At 37.3% G+C, this 17,205-nt stretch overlaps 1 protein-coding gene across 1 annotated transcript in view; it reads right to left on the bottom strand.

Annotated features, from left to right (window-relative positions):
- Positions 1-3,543: 3,543 nt before the first annotated feature.
- Positions 3,544-17,205, bottom strand: part of LOC119569949 (LIM/homeobox protein Awh-like) — an 89,559-nt gene continuing 75,897 nt past the window's right edge. The window contains exons 4-7 of the mRNA XM_037917915.1: positions 12,686-12,903; positions 8,850-9,083; positions 5,052-5,141; positions 3,544-4,355 (exon numbers count right to left, since the gene is read on the bottom strand). Coding sequence (XP_037773843.1) covers positions 4,294-4,355; positions 5,052-5,141; positions 8,850-9,083; positions 12,686-12,903 — 604 coding nt within the window. The 3' untranslated portion in view covers positions 3,544-4,293. The remainder of the gene's footprint in view (positions 4,356-5,051; positions 5,142-8,849; positions 9,084-12,685; positions 12,904-17,205) is intronic.

The raw sequence follows: 17,205 nt of genomic DNA, 5'->3' as shown, positions 1-17,205 counted from the left end.
GTGCCGTTCTTGGTGTCCCTTCTGCCGGGGCCTGTCCCCTATCTGTGTCCCTCTTGGGCATGGGCCCGTGCCTGCCCGTGCCCGGAACGTTCCCTTGGGCCGTCCGTGCCGATCCCGTGTTCCCTCCTGTTTTTTCCCTTTTCTGTGTCCGTTTTTCCGGCGTCCTTTTGTCTCTTTTTCCCTTTTTTTTCCTTTTCTGTGTCCGTCCCCTGTCCGTGTTGTGTCCCTCTGTCCTGTGCCCCCCTTTTCCCGTTCTTTTGTTCGGCATTTTTCGCCGTTCTGGAAAAACTCTTTTCCCTCCCCCGTGGCCCGATTTGTTCCGTTTTTCTGTTGGCCCTGTTCCCAAAAATTTCCCCTTGCCTTTTCTTTTTTTTCAAATTTTGTCACGGGCCTCTCTTCTTGTGTGGCCGTATTGGTTCTTTTGGGGGTTTTAAGGGGAAAATCTTTCCCCCTCTTGGTCTTTTTGGCCTTGGGTGCCCCCCCGGCGGATTTTGAAAAACGGGCTTCCTGGGGGGGTGTGTGGTTGTTCCTTTTTACCCATGTGTGTGTGTGCGTTTGTGTCTTGTGTGTGTGCGTTTGTGTTTTGTGTGTGTGTGTTTTTTTTTTTTTTTTTTTTTTTTTTTTTCTTTTTTCCCTTTCCCTATCTTTGTCCTTCCTTCCCCATCTTTCCTTCCCTTCCTTCCCTTTTTTATCTTTCCTTCTTCCCTTTTGGATATATATTCTTTTTTTACCTATTTTATTATTAATATTTTTTAAAAATTTAAAAAAAATTTTTTTTGAAGGGGACATCTTAGTTTTAAACAATTTTTATTTATAATTTTAAATTTTTAAATAAAAACATTTTTTAATCTTTAAAATTTTTTATTCCCTACTTATAAACTATACATTTTCTTTTTTCTATTTCCAAAAATATTTTTAAAATTTAATAAATATAAATAATATTTGTTCCCTTCCCCCCCCAATTTCCCCCTTCCCCCCTATTTTTTTTTTTTTATTTATTATATTTTTCTCTTTTTTCTTTATATTTTTTTTTTCCTTATTTTTGTTCTTTTTTGTTATTTGTTTTTCTTTTCCCCCCCCTTATTTGTTTTTTATTATTTGTTTATTTAATTATTGGTTTTTATTGTTAATTTTTTTTTTTTTTTTTTTTATTTTTTTTCTTAATTTTTACATATTGTGGGTGGTTTTTTGTTTTAATTTATAAATTTGTATTAAAAATAATAATATAATTATTAAAATTTTAAAATTTTAACTTAAATTGGTATAAAATTTTTAAATTATTTAATATTTATTATAATTTTAAATAAATATATAATTTTATAAATTTTATGGGATTAATCCCCCCCAAAAAAAAATTTTAAACATCAAACTTCCATATTTTTAAAATTAATAAAATAATATTTATTAACAAAGTGTTTGGTGTTTTGGTGTGTGTGTGTGTGTGTTTTGTGGTGTGTGTGTGTGTGTGGTATACATATACTTTTAAATTCTATTATTTTTATTAAAACCCATTTAAAATTAAAATTTAATTATATATACTATATATTAATTTTTATTTTAAAATTTTTATTAAAAAATTATTAAATTTTTTTTTTTTTTTTTTTTTATTAATTATATTTTATTACAACAAAAAAAATATATATATATTTTATAAATATATTTGATATATAAATATATATATATTTATATATTATATATATGCCCTTTAAAAGTCTATATTTATATTGTATATTAATTATAATAAATAAAAGATATATATAAATAAAAAAAATTCATCTTATTTATATATAAAATTTTATTTATAAAATTTTCTATTATTTTATATATTTCATTTTCAGTTAAATTTTATTTTTATTATTATTATTATATATATATATATATATATATTATATATATATAAAATTAATATTTTATATATATAATTGGGTTTCACCCAAAAACACACACAAACACAACACCCCAAAAAATTAAAAAGGGTATTAAAAAAAAAAATGGGAAAATATATTTTTATAATAACTTTATTATAGATAAAAAAATAAAATTTAATTTTTAAAAATTAAAAGGCCAATTTTATATATAATGTTTTTTTTAAAGGGTTATTTTTCCCCTAATACACCCCAAACCCACAAAAATATTGATTATATTAAATAAATTATTTTTAATTAAATATTAAATTTAACGAATTTAAATAAATATCTTATAATTTTGATAATTATAAAATTTATTAATAAATTATTTTCATATAGGTGGGGTTTGGGGTTGGATAAAAAATCCCTTTTTAAAATATCCTTTTTAAATAATTTTTAATTTAATTTTATATTTTTTATTATTTTTCTTTTTTATATAATTTTAATTATAACTTTTTTATTATATATACACATATAAGTTTTAAAAAAAGAACGTTCAGATTCTCATTTGACTAGTGATGGACTGACAGCTTTCACATATACACATAAATTCTTTATCAAAATATTTTTTTCCTTTTCTATTCATTAAATATATTTCAGCTTTTCGAATGACCAGAATACAACAGGAAAAACCACCGTGCACAATTCTGGAATATCGCACATTACAAATACCAATAATTAAATAAAAAAAGAAAAAGAAAAAAAGAAAATGTAATTAAATTGTTACTTCTCTCAAAAAAAAAGAAAAAGAAAAAAAGTTTTAGCCTCATATTTCCATAACATTTCTTGATGGTAAACAAAACTACTGTTAAAATGAACGTAATTGGATGTTTCTCTTTTGATATTTTATTTTACTCTTGTTGATGGTTAGATGCTAACTTTTCTTTATTATTTTCAAAAGAAGGCAAGTGTTAGTTTTTTTTTTTTTGCTTTAAATTTTAAGTGTTAACGTATCTCTGCATAATTAAACCTACGATGGAAATTACTATGAAAAATAAGCCATCCTAGAAAACCATTTTGTGGCAAAAAAAAAAAAAAAAAAAAAAAAAACGTATTCCTTCCTCCATGTCTTTGGCTTAGCTGAACTAGATGCACAGGATAAACAAATTCCTTTGTCTTCGTCCAAAAGGAATCGAACCCTAAGCCTTAACAAATAAATAGTTAAATGCTATGTTAGAGATCCTATGGCTTTTATTATATAATAGCACAACCGCTTTTTTAACCCCTTTTCCCCCTCCTTAATATACAACATAACAAAGAGACTTGACAGAAGACGTGTCAATTATTTACAATACGGTAGTGAAATATTCACCTCAAGACTAATATGTAAAGAGGGTTGAAGAATCTTGTAAGTTATCGTTTTTAATTTTCAGATAAATTATATTCTTCAATTTTATTTCCTGTACGCGTGTTCTCTCTAAAAAATGAGACAAAATACCAGTAAAATATCTTATTAAAATTCCTCTTCGGGTTAATGAAAATTATGAATGTGTTGGTGAAAGAACACAGTCAGATTTGCTTGATATTAAACATAATATAAATAAAAGAGAGAGAGAGAGAGAGAGAGAGAGAGAGAGAGAGAGAGAGAGAGAGAGAGAGAGAGAGAGAGAGAGAGAGAGAGAGAGAGAGAGGGAGAGGGGGGGGGAGTTAAAACAAAAAGAGAAAAAAGAAAGGAGAAAAGATAAAGACAAATGAGAAGGGAAGAGAGAGAGAAACTTGCAAGATTCTTCCATTGTACCCCTTTTAATATGCGCAACGAGACTGCTTAGCAACCCTTTAGCACAACATTGAAACACTGAAAGACATAGATTTGATCTGACATGCCTATACCTACAGACGTCATTATCATTTAATATTATTTTATACAACGGATGATAGTGGTTAGCAGTCGGCCAAGAGTTAATCAAAGCTCAACACAAGATGACCGAACCGCTTTTTGACAGTAATGAATGAATAATGTGAAGGTAACTAGTGCAATAACATTATTTTCACGGTAAGAAAAGAAAAGAGAGAGAAAAAAAAGGAACTGTCATGATGCCACGAGAAATAGAGAGGGAAGGCTCATTCTGTGTAAGAGGAATAATTAGTGAACCCTATATACAAGAGACCGAACACAGGAATGATTTTGTGAATGATTCTTAAAAAGAAGAAGGAAAAAAGTGAGAGAATAAAAAAAATATATATTTCTCACGGCCTGTTGGCATCCGACAGAAAGCGGGTCATTTTCACTGAAAGAAGACAGGTAGACCAGAAAAGAAAGGAAAAGATAAAAAAGACACCCTTTTTCTCGGTGTCTCTCCTTGAATGATTTTCTTTTTAATGATGTTTATTTATATACGGTGGAATGACGTCATCGGGGTGATACCCGGCACCCGCTCTCGTGGCGTCACACCTCTCCGTGCATCATGGTCATTATTGGAGTCTCGGGAGATGACGATTCCTCTGGCTCTGTTTGGAAGAGAGGCAGGGGATAAATGACAACGAAGGATGGCGAATGAGTGATAATTATTTAAACTACAGCAGAAAATAGCGAAAAATATTAAAGAAATATTTAAAAGGAGATAGAATAGAATACTCATTAATGTGCAAAAGTAATAAATTAATAATAATAAAACTAATAAGAAGTATTAATTAACTACAGCAGAAAATAGAGAAAATATCGAGGATATATTTAAGAGAAGTTAGATTAGAAAACTCTTTATGAGCATGAGTAATAAATGTATCCGTACTGATGGAATAATAATGTACTACAGCGAATATTTCAGTTATGAAAAAGGAGTTATAAAGTGAGCAAGAGTAATAAACGTATCCGTTACTGTTGAGTGCGTCCTTATAATTTAACAAGAAAATTAATTTCCGAATTTCATTACAAATAAATATTCCATTAAAAGTATACTGATAATACTGATAACAATAACCCTTACTTCGAGGAAAAAATAGAGAAATACAACACGATTACCAGAAAAAAAAACGAAATCAGAAAACACTTGCTACTTAAAACACACACAACCAAAACAAACGATTATATAACAACTAAAAAAGCAACAACACATAAAACTACACAAATAAAACAAATGCAAACCAAACCAACGAAAATTAAAAATAACAATACTAACAAAAATGCCAACATTTTAAACTACTCACCAACACTCTGAGGGCGAAAAGAATACATAAAATGGAGGTCGATGGTGCGCGACAAGGACCCGTTCATATCCTGCAGAGCTCTGTCGAGACCTGGAAAAAAAGAATAAAATTGAACTCAAAAAGGATAATAATTACGTTCAAATATAAGCAATTAAAAACAACAACAATGGTTTAAGTTCAAATAAAAAGGCTAACGAAAAACTGGATTTGGTTTGAATATTAGGGTTTTTCGTATAATTGGATTAGGTTAAACTATAAGGGCTTAAGAAAAAATGGATTTGGTTTAAATATTGGGGTTTATGTATGATTAGATTAGGTTCAAATATATAAGGGTTTAAGAACAGCTTGGTTCAAGTGTAAAGTTTAAAAACAGCAGGGTAAAGGTCTAATATAAGAATTTAAGAACCACTGGATAAGGATCAATTATAAAATTATAAGAACAATTAGATAAGGCTTGAATTTAAGGGTTTAAGAACAAATGGATTAAGTTTAAGTACGATTAAAATAAATCTAATTAAGTAAAATGTAAGTATATAAAAGTACCCAGTTTATAAGAAAGTAAATAAATGTTCGTTTGTTATATTCACAACAATAACAATGGCAATGGAAGTATTAATAAGGATTTTATCATTAGTAACAGCAGTGCGAATAATAACAATAATCAATAATAACATCAAAATATCATTACTACTACTACTACAAAAACTCCATAGAAAAAATTGTCTCCATTAGCATTAACTTAAACACAATTTCATTAAAAAGTTAGTTCCCAAATAAATCGCGTTCCGTATTTCTCGATCTCGCTATAATAATAGATATATCAACGATATTAATAATAGCAATGACAGTGATAACGATGGTATTGAAAACAGAATCGTAATAATGGTAAAAAGATGATAGGCCTACTGATAGTAGTTTCTAATAATAGTAATCAATGATAATGGTAGTGAAGAAACTTTCAACAGCGACAACTGATTATGATAATAATAATGATAATAATAATAATAATAATAATAATAATAATAATAATAATAATAATAATAATAATAATAATAATAATAATAATAATAATAATAATAATATCAGACACAACAATAATATAATAGCACCATATTACTCTAAAAACTCTCTCTTTCTCCCTCTCTCCCTCCCTCCCACTTCCCCACAACCACCTCCCTCCATCCCTCCATCCCTCTCTCCCTGCCTCCCGCCATGACGAAAAGTACTATAAAGGAAGGGTCTTGCGTCGCGCCTACCGTTGTGTGGATGGGCGGTTCTCTTAAACTGTTTGCTCGGCCCTCGTTAGCGATGTTTGCTCCCTGTCAGCGGTTTGAGCTAATTAGGCCGTAATTAAGGAAGAGATCGTTATCATGCCTGACAAGCGCCGAGAGAGACTGTTATTTTTGGATGTGGAGGGAGAGGGAGGGAAAGAGGGAAGGGCGGATGGGGAAAAGGGTACTTTTGGTGGGAGAAACTTTTTAAAAACATTATTTTTATTTCTTGTTTGGGTGGGGGAAGGTGTGGGCGGGGTAGGGGTAGAGGGGTTATAGAAGATGGAGTGTTGGTGAAAAAGGTTGTTCCTGATGGTGTTCGCATCATCTTTTTTTTTTCATTGTACTAAGAAACAGGCTAAAAGTCGTGTCAAAATAGCTTTTTGCCCAAAGATTTCATCCTTTTCATATATAGTCCGCTGCTAATTTGAAATTCACCAGTACTATATTTCTCATCATTACCATGGATATTATTATTGTGAATGTTTTCAATATAATCATGATTTACTTTATCGCCGTCATTATCAATATACTGTCAGGCATGCCCTAAAACGGCAACCCCGAAAAAAGTGGCCATTTTATACATTTATGGCCTTCGTAAATCTGTAAGAAACGAAACTTAACGATTTTTTTTTAGATCTCTCATATATCATGATATAAAAATAACCTTCGCATTATAGGCACGTACTGTAAACATATCTGAGTTGTCAATATTTGCAGTTAAACCTAACTGGCGCGTATATATTTCATGTATGTACTTTTTAACTATATTGTATCTGCGTACTTTTTCAGACAAGCATCGTTAACGTATAGATATATCAATGAGTGAAGTTAAATGTATTCTGGTTTTTTATTTTAAAATTTGACATAAAATTTTCTCGACTTTTTAATCTATTTCTAAATCTTAATATTTCTCTATTTCAAAACAGACTATAAAAACTTACATTAAACTCTACATAATATGAACATTTTCTGGTCTCATCCCGAGGCTCAAGTAAATAAATAATTCATTAAAAAAATATTTTTTCTTAATGGAAAAGCAGCTGCACGCTATCTACAGCAGGTGATAGGCCTACATAAAAAAAAAAAAAAAAAAATACACGCGACAGGTAAAGGAGTAAATACCGTTTCTCTTCCTCAAAATAAAAGAGTAAACAGAAATGAATAAAGAAAAAAAGAAAAACAAATAAAAAAGATGAAAAAATCGACACGGGACAAGCGAAATCAAATGAAGCAACGAGGAAGGGGGGTGAGGGCAGGGGAGGGGAGGGGAGGGAAGGGAGGGCAGTGCAGTGTCCTGTGACATTAGATAGTGAATAAATGTTCTTTTTTTTAATCCACGCGAGATGTGTAATACTTCAGTCTCCCCTTCGCTCTCTCTTTCATCATGGCGCGCAAATTGAGTCAGCCGACACGTGGTTGTCAATGGCGCCAAAATTGAGTCACGTGACCGTGTTGGGCCAATCACATGCCATTCATCGGTAATTACGTCACTCCAACACGTGGAACGTTAAAACTGAAACGTTGGACAGATCTGGGAAAACGTAGCGACAGCATCGTCACTTTGCTGGGGATTATTACTCTTCTCGACACTTGAAATGGTGTTTGCACAGCGGCAGTTTGTTCCAGCCAGGAAAGTTGTTGGCGTGTAATGAATACATATATGCATACGGCAAAGACACACACGCACACACACACACGCACACGCACACACGCACACGCACACACACACACCACACACACACACACACACACACACACACACACACACACACACACACACACACACACACACACACAGATATATATGTGTCCATATACTGTCTATATTCTTTTACATATAAACTTTAACAACAGAGATGAGTCTAAAATCCAGCATGAACTATTTTTTTAGAGTTACTCTCTTAATAACGAGTTGGAAACAAACATTTTATTTTCCCAACAATTAATTATAAAACTCTAAAAGCTGCATAAAAACCTAGCATTCTTTTATCCCAAATGTGTTATTACAGCATAACCAAATCATATACTTTATGATTTAGCGATGTGCGATAATGTATAAATTGTAGCATTAATTTCAAACACAAACACAAAAAATGGTGTTTTAGCTAATCAGATATAGAAAATCCTCAATGCCACCTATAGAAATTCTGTAAAGTAATGAAGAGAGATTTTTAACCTAGGTCGCGTTTTCTAGATCATTGCATTGCACCAAACCATTTGTATTTCATATAAATAATAATAATAATACCAATGATAATAATAATAATAATAATAATAATAATAATAATAATAATATAATAAAATATATATATATATATATATATATATATATATATATATATATATATATATATATCAGCAATAACAAATCAAAATAAGCAATCCACAAATAATTTTATTTCCTCGCCGTTTCTCAGTTGACCTGTAAAATATACAAAGAAAGAAAGAAAGAGAGAAGAAGAAGAAGAAGAAGAAAAAAACACAAGTATCTACCAAAAAAAAAAAAAAATCGTAATAAAGCTACCTTGTTGGTGTTTCTTAGACGACATATTTTTCTTCTGGCGCGCCCGCGAATTTTGAAACCAGACCTGCGTCACTCTCTTGCTCAGACCCGTCAACTGGGCGATTCTCTCGAGGTCTTGGCTGTCCGGGTTCGAGTCGATCTGAAAGTTGGCCTGTAAGACCTGCAGCTGCTCGTCCGTGAAGGTCGTACGGACGCGCTTGCTCTTCCTCTGGCTGCCTTCCCCGTCCGTGTTCTCTGTTGGGGAGAAGCGGGGCCTTAGTGGGGGTTGCGAGGTGTGTGGGGCGTGGGAGGGGGAGGGGTAGGGCGGTGGGTGAGCATGTGAGGCGTGGGTGAGGTGGGGTGGGGTAGGTGGGGGAGAGGGAGAGGGAGAGAGAAAGGGAGAGGGAGAAGGAGAAGGAGAAGGAGAGGGAGAGGGAGAGGGAGAGGGAGAGGGAGAGGGAGAAGAAGGAGAGAGAGAGAGAGAGGAATCTGTTGGGTTCTATGTGGGTATGCGGGTAGATGCAGGTATGAAAATCTACGTACGCACACTTACACACACACACACACACACACACACACACACACACACACACACACATACATACACACACACACACACACACACACACACACACACACACACACACACACACACACACACACACACACACACACACACACACACACGCACACACTCCCCTCTTGTACCTTATATAAAACATATTTTCAGACACATACTTATTCACTAACATGTAGATAAGTAGATATAGAGATATAGATAAACGTTCGGACAGACAAACAGATACGATGAAAACATGGGTATATAAAAACAAACAAACATAATCTGCATCACCATCATAATAATTAATTCAAACAAACAAACAAAAAAGTTAAGTGCCAATCATAATGATATAGAAACCAAAAACAGAGTGACAGTATTAACAACGACACAAATAACACACGCAATAATAACAACAACACTACCAATAACATGAAACAAAACCTAAAACCATTAATTAAAAAAATATATAAAAAAGAGAAAAAAAACACGTGGAAAACAAATAAATAAAACTATGAATAAATAGAATCTACAAATAAAAAAGCAGACATAATATATAAAGCTGAAACACAAAAAGCAGACATGAGGTTTGGCAAGATGAACCCCAGGAGTCGAAACGGAAGCTGGGAAGAAGAGAGGCGGGAGGCTGCACAGGAGCTATCTCACTCAAGATCAATAAGTGTCGACGGAAAGCGAAGGTATGGGGGTGGGGGCGGGGTGGGGGTTGTGTCTGAGGTGGAGGAGGAGGAGGAGGAGAGGGAGAAGGGGGAGGAGGAGGAGGAAGGGGAGGAAGACAGGGGGAGGTGGGTGGGGAAATCGGGGGTTAAGAAAAGGGGGAATAAGGAGGGGAATGCAAGAGCTTGGGGAAAAGCGAAGGGTGGAAATTGAGGGTTGCGGAAAAGCAGAAGAGGGTGAGGGGGATCAGAGTTGGGGAAAAGGAGATAGGTAGGTGGGGGAATTGCTGAACTGGGGAAAAAGGCAAGGTAAAGGAAATGGGGGTTACCAAAAGAGGGGAGGGGTGGGGGGAAGGAACACGCGGAGGGGAATGAGAATGGAACTAAAAGATGGAGAGGTGAGGGGGTTGTTGGAGATGGTGGAGAAGAAAGGAGTAGGAAGAAGAGGAAAGAGGTTGGGGGTTGGGGGCAGGGGGAGGTGGAGGGAGAAGGAAGAGGATAAATCAGGGAGCAGGGAGGGTGTCGAAGTGTGAAGAGGGAGAAGAGGGAGACGGAGGAGGAGGAGGAGAAATAATAATAATAATAAGAGGAGGAGGAGGAGGAGGAAGAAGAAGAAGAAGAAGAAGAAAAGAAGAAGAAGAAGAAGAGAAGAAGAAGAAGAAGAAGAAGAAGAAGAAGAAGAAGAAGAAGAAGAAGAAGAAGAAGAAGAAGAAGAAGAAGAAGAAGAGGAGGAGGAGGAGGAGGAGGAGGAGGAGGTGAAGACGAAGGAGGAGGAGGAGGAGGAGAAGAAAGAGGAGGAGCAACAGGAGGAGGAGAAGACAGAAACGGAAGAGAATCAGGAGGAGGAGGAGAGGAAAAAATGTAGGATGAAGAAAAGGAGGAGGAGGAGAGCAAAAGAGTAATAAGAAACGAAAAAGAAAGAAAGAAAGAAAAAAAAACGGAAAAAAAGAAGAGGCGGTCGAGTCTTTTTGAGAAAAGAGAATTTCGTGTTAGAAGAATTTGCATCACAGCGAAATATACGTTTTAATACTTTCTTGTCTCTCGTGTTTGGTGATTTCAAATTCTTTTTATCTATCACTAAACGCAGAATGTTTTTTAATCTAATATTTCGAATTGTGTGTGTGTGTGTGTGTGTGTGTGTGTGTGTGTGTGTGTGTGTGTGTGTGTGTGTGTGTGTGTGTGTGTGTGTGTGTGTGTGTGTCTGTGTGTGTGTAAGCTTGCGTATTTGTGTATGCGTTGTGTGTATGCGTATGTGTGCATGTGTATGTGTGCATATGTATGTATGTATATGTATGTGTGTATATGTATGTGTATATGTATGTGCATATGTATGTGTATATATATGTGTATATGTATGTGTAAATGACGTACGTGTGTGACGTATATGTGTATACGTATGTGTATGTATCGTATGTATGTGTCATATATGTGTGAGTGTGTTCTGCAAGACCAAAAAAGAAGAAGAAAAAAACAAGAAGAAAAAGAAAAAAAAGTGACGAGGCTGGAAAGACGAGGAGGAGGAGGAGAAGGAGGAGGAGGAGGAGGAGGAGAGGAGGAGGAGGAGGAGGAGGAGGAGGAGGAGGAAGGAGGAGGAGGAGGGGGAGGAGGAGGAGGAGGAGGAGGAGGAGGAGGAGGAGGAGGAGAGGAGGAGGAGGAGGAGGAGGAGGAGGAGGAGGAGGAGGAGGAGGAGGAGGAACAAGATGGCCGACGCAGAATCCCCTCCGACAACAGTCTTCGTTGGCCAGGTGGAAGCTCCAACGTTCGTGAAGTATATGTAGCATGAAGTATATTACTGTATCGTCTTAAAAAAATTAGAAAAAAAATTAAACTCCTGTGAGACTCTCATTGTTCTCCCTTTTGAACAGACTCAAGTGACTAGGAAGGAAGGAAGGAAGGAAGAAAGGAAGGAAGGAAGGAAAGAAGGATGGAAGTAAAGAAGGATGGAAGTAAAGATGAAAAGAAGGAATGAAAGAATGAATAAAGGAAGGAAAGAAGAAAGGATGGATGGATGGAAGAAAGAAAGGAAGGAAGGAGGGAAGGAAGGATGAATGGAAGGAAGGAAGGAAGGAAGGAAGGAAGGAAGGAAGGAAAGAAAGAAAGGAGGGAAGAAGGGAGGGAAAAATGCGTTCAAGATAACAAACTACCACACTATCGTAACTGGAACGAGGTCCTTTGAGATTCCTTCGAAAATATGAAGAAGCTATGGTATAGCTATGGATGGTTCTGGATTAGAGAGAGAGAGAGAGAGAGAGAGAGAGAGAGAGAGAGAGAGAGAGAGAGAGAGAGAGAGAGAGAGAGAGAGAGAGAGAGAGAGAGAGAGAGAGAGAGAGAGAGAAGGCGACCGAGAGGGTGGGAGGCCCTGCCGTCACCCCCCCCCCCCAGCCCCCCGGCGCACCGTCCCCCTCCTTCGGTCTGCTTGCCCACCGCGCACCAAGATGGCGGCTCGGCGGAAGGGGCGCTACCTAAGCTGCAACCCGTCTTCGTTTCCTTCGAGATTTCCCCATGGCGCGTTATTTTCTCCCCACTCTTAGTCGTGCGAGTAGAAATGATTCCAGAGAGCAAGAATTGGAAAGAGAGGCAGGCTGTTTGGAGGAGAAATCAGAACAGCTGCGGAAAATACCTACCGTCGTTGCTCGTGGCGCCGCCCTCGATGGACTCGAGGTAGTGCTGCTTGCAGAGGACGCGGTTGTCGTGGAGGGCGAACTCCTCGCCCGTGCTGAGCTGCCGCTTGCAGGCGTCGCAGGCGAAGCAGGCGAGGTGGTAGACGCGGTCGCGAGCCCGCCGCACCCAGTCCGCGGCGCCGATGCTGCGGCAGCACTTGGCGCACCGCGCGCCGAAGTTCCTGCGGGAGAAGGGAAAGACAGGGTTAAACGGGCAGCCACTTTGCGCCGTCGAGTTCTTGTGGGCTGAAGGTGAGGAGGAAGAAGGAATGGCGAGAGGATTTGGGCAAGAGGGGGAATATTATCGAGAACGTATAAGCGAAAAGGGAAATGATTAGGACAGGAGGAGGAGAAAATGATAGATAAGAGGAAGGGGAGTTAAAAGAAAACCACAAAAAATAAGCAGCGCGTAAGTAGCGGAAGAAAAACATATCTAACCTTACATAACTACATTTTCAAGAAGAAGAAGAAAAAAACAATAGAAGAAGAAGAAAAACAACAGCAGGTCGATATAAAACAGCACACTAAATAAAAATGATTACGAAAATAATAAAGAACAGTAAGCACGCATATCCTCATAATAATATAATGCACTAAATATCCATGCATTTAAAAATACCTGCATTCGCAACCAACGTAAATACAAAATTGCACATGATGAATAGCAGCATAAAGAATCAGACCAATGCAAGAACAACACCGGTGTTAGTACACGAATTATTCTGATACAATAACGTTACCGAGATCAGAACAATAATATGCCAATGCAAACAGAAGAGAGTATTGGTTTACAAGAAAGATTTTGGTGCAATGACATACCAATACAAACAAACAATATACCAATACAAGAAAGATTTTGGTACAATAGCATAACATAAAAAAAATACACCAATAAAAAAATGGTACAAAATATAACATCACGCTTTTGGTACAAACTCCACTCAGGTACAACAACGTTATAACAAAAATGACAACGAAAGAATGGCAAAGCGAGCGAACGGAGGAAAGGGGGAGAAAGGTGGAAGAAGAACGAAGCAAGAAGGAAGAAGAGAGGAAGACGAATGAGGAAAGGGAGAAGAAAGGAAGACGAGGTAGGAGAGAAAGAAGAGAGGAAGGACGGCGGAGGAAGGGAAACGAGAAGGAAGAGGGGAAGAGGAAAAAGTGATGAGTAGGGGGAAAGGGAGGAAGGGGGGGGCGGGGTGAGAGGGAAGAATGGGGAAGGGAGGAAGGAGAAAAGGAGGAGGAAGAGGAGTAAGACGAGAGACAAGGAGAGAACGAAGGAAGTAAGAAGAAAAAGAAGAAGGAATATGAGTAAGATAGAAAAGAAATAAAGTAGAAAAGAACGGCGGAGCCAAGAAGAAGAAAAAAGGAGGAGGGAAGACAGATTAGGAGGAAAGAGAGAGAGGAGAAGAGAAAAGAAGAAAAATGGAGAGAAAAAAGGAAGAAAAAACAAAATAGACAAAGAAAAGGAAGAGGAAAGGGAAGAATGAGAAAAAAAAGACAATTAAGCGAGGGTGTCATAAGGTATCAGAACATCCGGTGGACGAGAGAAAACGAAATAAAGAAAAGACAAAGGAAAAAAGGAGACAAAAAACAAATAAAAAGGTTCAAGAAAACGTTTATATTGATCGGTGTTTGTGGTGGTTTCCCAGTAGCGTCTCGGAGCTCAAAGGAGGAGCTTCAATTTCGTCGTCCTCGAGTCATCCCGCCCTTTCCCTCGCTCGCACGCCCCTGTCACGGCGCCACGCCCCCGCCCGCCCGCCCTCTCGCGCTCTCTCTCTCGCGCTCTCGGAATTTATCGCTTTTCCTTTCTCTCTTTCTCTTGGAAACTCTTTCTTTTCCTCTCTCTTTATCGGAATTTCTTTCTCTTTCTCTCTTTCTCTCTCTCTCTTTTTATCGGATTTTTTTTCTTTTCCTCTCTCTTTATCGGAATTTCTTTCTTTTCCTCTTTCTTTCTACTTATCGGAATTTCTTCCCTTTCCTCTTTCTCTTTCTCTCGGAATCTCTCTTTCGCTCTCTCTCGTTCTCTTTCTCTTGGAATCTCTCACTCTTTTCCTTTACTTTCTCTCGAAATGTCTCTTGCCTTCATTCTCTCTTCTCTTTCTTTTTCTCTAAGAATCTCTCTCTCTGTCGTTCTTTCCAATTCTCTCTCTGCCTCTGCCTCTCTCTCTCTCTTTCATTATTTCTCTCTTTCTCTCTTCTTCTCTCCCTCACTCCCTCATCTCCCTCTCCAACTCCCCTCCTATCCCTTTTTCCTTCTCTCCTTCATTTTTCATTAAGTGTAACAATCTGTCTTTCTCTACCTTGTATTGCTCCCTCTTGCCCCGGTTTTCAGAATACAAACAGGTGGTTAAGAACGTTGTCAGTGTATTTTATCTTGTTCATCTCAGCTGTCTGTTATCGGCAATATATTAATGAATAACACGTATGGCCGAGAATGGTGACATGCTAAGTATAGCCTAACGTGTGTGTGCGTTTATCAGATGAGTGATAGGATCTAATAGATATATATATTAAGGGGGTTGTTGTGTTTACATTCGTATATGTATATATTGATACATATATAACATATAAGCATATACTGACACGCACGTACGCACAGATAGATAGAGAGATAGATAGGTTTAGATAAGTAGACAGAAATACAATTCTACACGGCTAATACACATTTTACACGCAGTGACACACGCACATACGCATACGAGCGCAAACACACACGCACACACACACACACACACACACACACACACACACACACACACACACACACACACACACACACACACGTATGCACATCCACACACACACACACACACACACACACACACACACGCGCGCGAAGACGCATACATACAACCACTCACATTCCCACAAATACACAGTATATAATGTAATCAGTCAAACACTCACGCTTTCACATTATGCATGAAGAGTCTCCTCACAACCGATTGGGATTAATATCTATTGGTCCAACAGGGAGGGGAAGGAGAGGGAGAGGGAGAGGGAGAAGGGGAGGGGAAGGAGAGGAAGAGGAAGAGGGAGAGGGAGAAGGGGAGGGGAAGGAGAGGGAGAGGGAGAGGGAGAGGGAGAGGGAGAGGGAGAAGGAGATGGAAAAGGGGCGGGAGAGGGAGAGGGATAGGAAGAAGGAGAAGAGAAGGGAGAAGAAGGAGAAAGAGAGGGTAGGAGGGAGGAAGGGGGAAAGGGAGAAGGAAAGAGAGAGAAAGAGAGGAATAAATAAATAAATAAATAAATAAAGAGGGAGAGAGACGCAACTAGAGTAAATGAAAGAACCACGATAACATATAATTACGGGGACAATTGGGTGTTTTATGTATCAAAGGAGAAGGAGAAAGAGGCGGAGGAGGAGGAGGAGGAGGAGGAGGAGGAGGAGGAGGAGGAGGAGGAGGAGGAGGAGGAGAAGGAGAAGGAGGAGGAGGAGGAGGTGGAAGTGGAAGAGGAGGAGGAAGAGGAAGAAGAAAAAGAAGAAGAAGAAGAGGAGGAGGAGGAGGAGGAGGAGGAGGAGGAGGAGGAGGAGGAGGAGGAGGAGGAGGAGGAGGAGGAGGAGGAGGAGGAGGAGGAGGAGGAGGAGGAGGAGGAGGAAGAGGAGGAGGAAGCGGAGGAAGAAGAAGAAGAGGAGGAGGAGGAGGAGGAAGTAGTGGTTAGTTAAGATGATCTATGCATGATCAATATATGGTGTAAGACCAGCGTGGTATGTGTTTGTTACTGTTAGACTCTGTTGTGTGAGAGGGCTTTGTGTAGGTCTCTCTCTCATTTTCATTCTTTTTCTCGCTCTCTCTCTATCTTTCTTTCTTTGTCTCTCTCACTCTTTCCTTCTTTCTTTCTTTTTCCTTCTCTCTCTTTCTCTTTCTTTTTTCTTTTTCTTTCCTTCTCTCACACTCACTCTCTTGCTTTTTCTTTCTCTTTATCTTTTTCTTTCTTTCTATTTCTTTTTCTTTTTTTTCTTTCTCTCCTTCTTTCTTTCTTTGTAACAATAACATTAATTAATATGATCATGACTTATAGCAGCAATAATAATAATATAAATTATAATAACGGTGATATAACTCCTACGCTAATTATTACAAATAAACAACAACACAATAATAAGTTTTACCCAAATTTTATTTGGAAACAATGTTCTATTTACCTGCAAAATATAAAAACCAGTTTGATTGTCATGCATCAAATCAAGTAGGTTATATTATCCGACTTTGTTAATCACCGCTTGCTAATTTACTAACCAAATGCCTGAACAAACAAACAAAATCAAAATTATGTTAGTAATTGTTCAGGGCGTAAACAACATTGCATTTATGATCCCTGTTTTTTGGGCTACAGAAAATGGTACTTTTGGGGCAAACTCTGTTCAATTTTTATCACCATGAAAAGTTTTAATGAATCATCGAGCTTTCCATTAAAACAAATATTTATCATGGATAAAAGCGTCCTAAAAAACAGAAATAAAACAGAAACGTCTTGTCAAA

This window comes from Penaeus monodon, chromosome 1 (genome assembly GCF_015228065.2).
Source record: "Penaeus monodon isolate SGIC_2016 chromosome 1, NSTDA_Pmon_1, whole genome shotgun sequence".
NCBI classification, from domain to species: domain Eukaryota; kingdom Metazoa; phylum Arthropoda; class Malacostraca; order Decapoda; family Penaeidae; genus Penaeus; species Penaeus monodon.
Note: the sequence above shows the minus strand (reverse complement) of the source record. Positions and strands in the feature narration are given on the sequence as shown.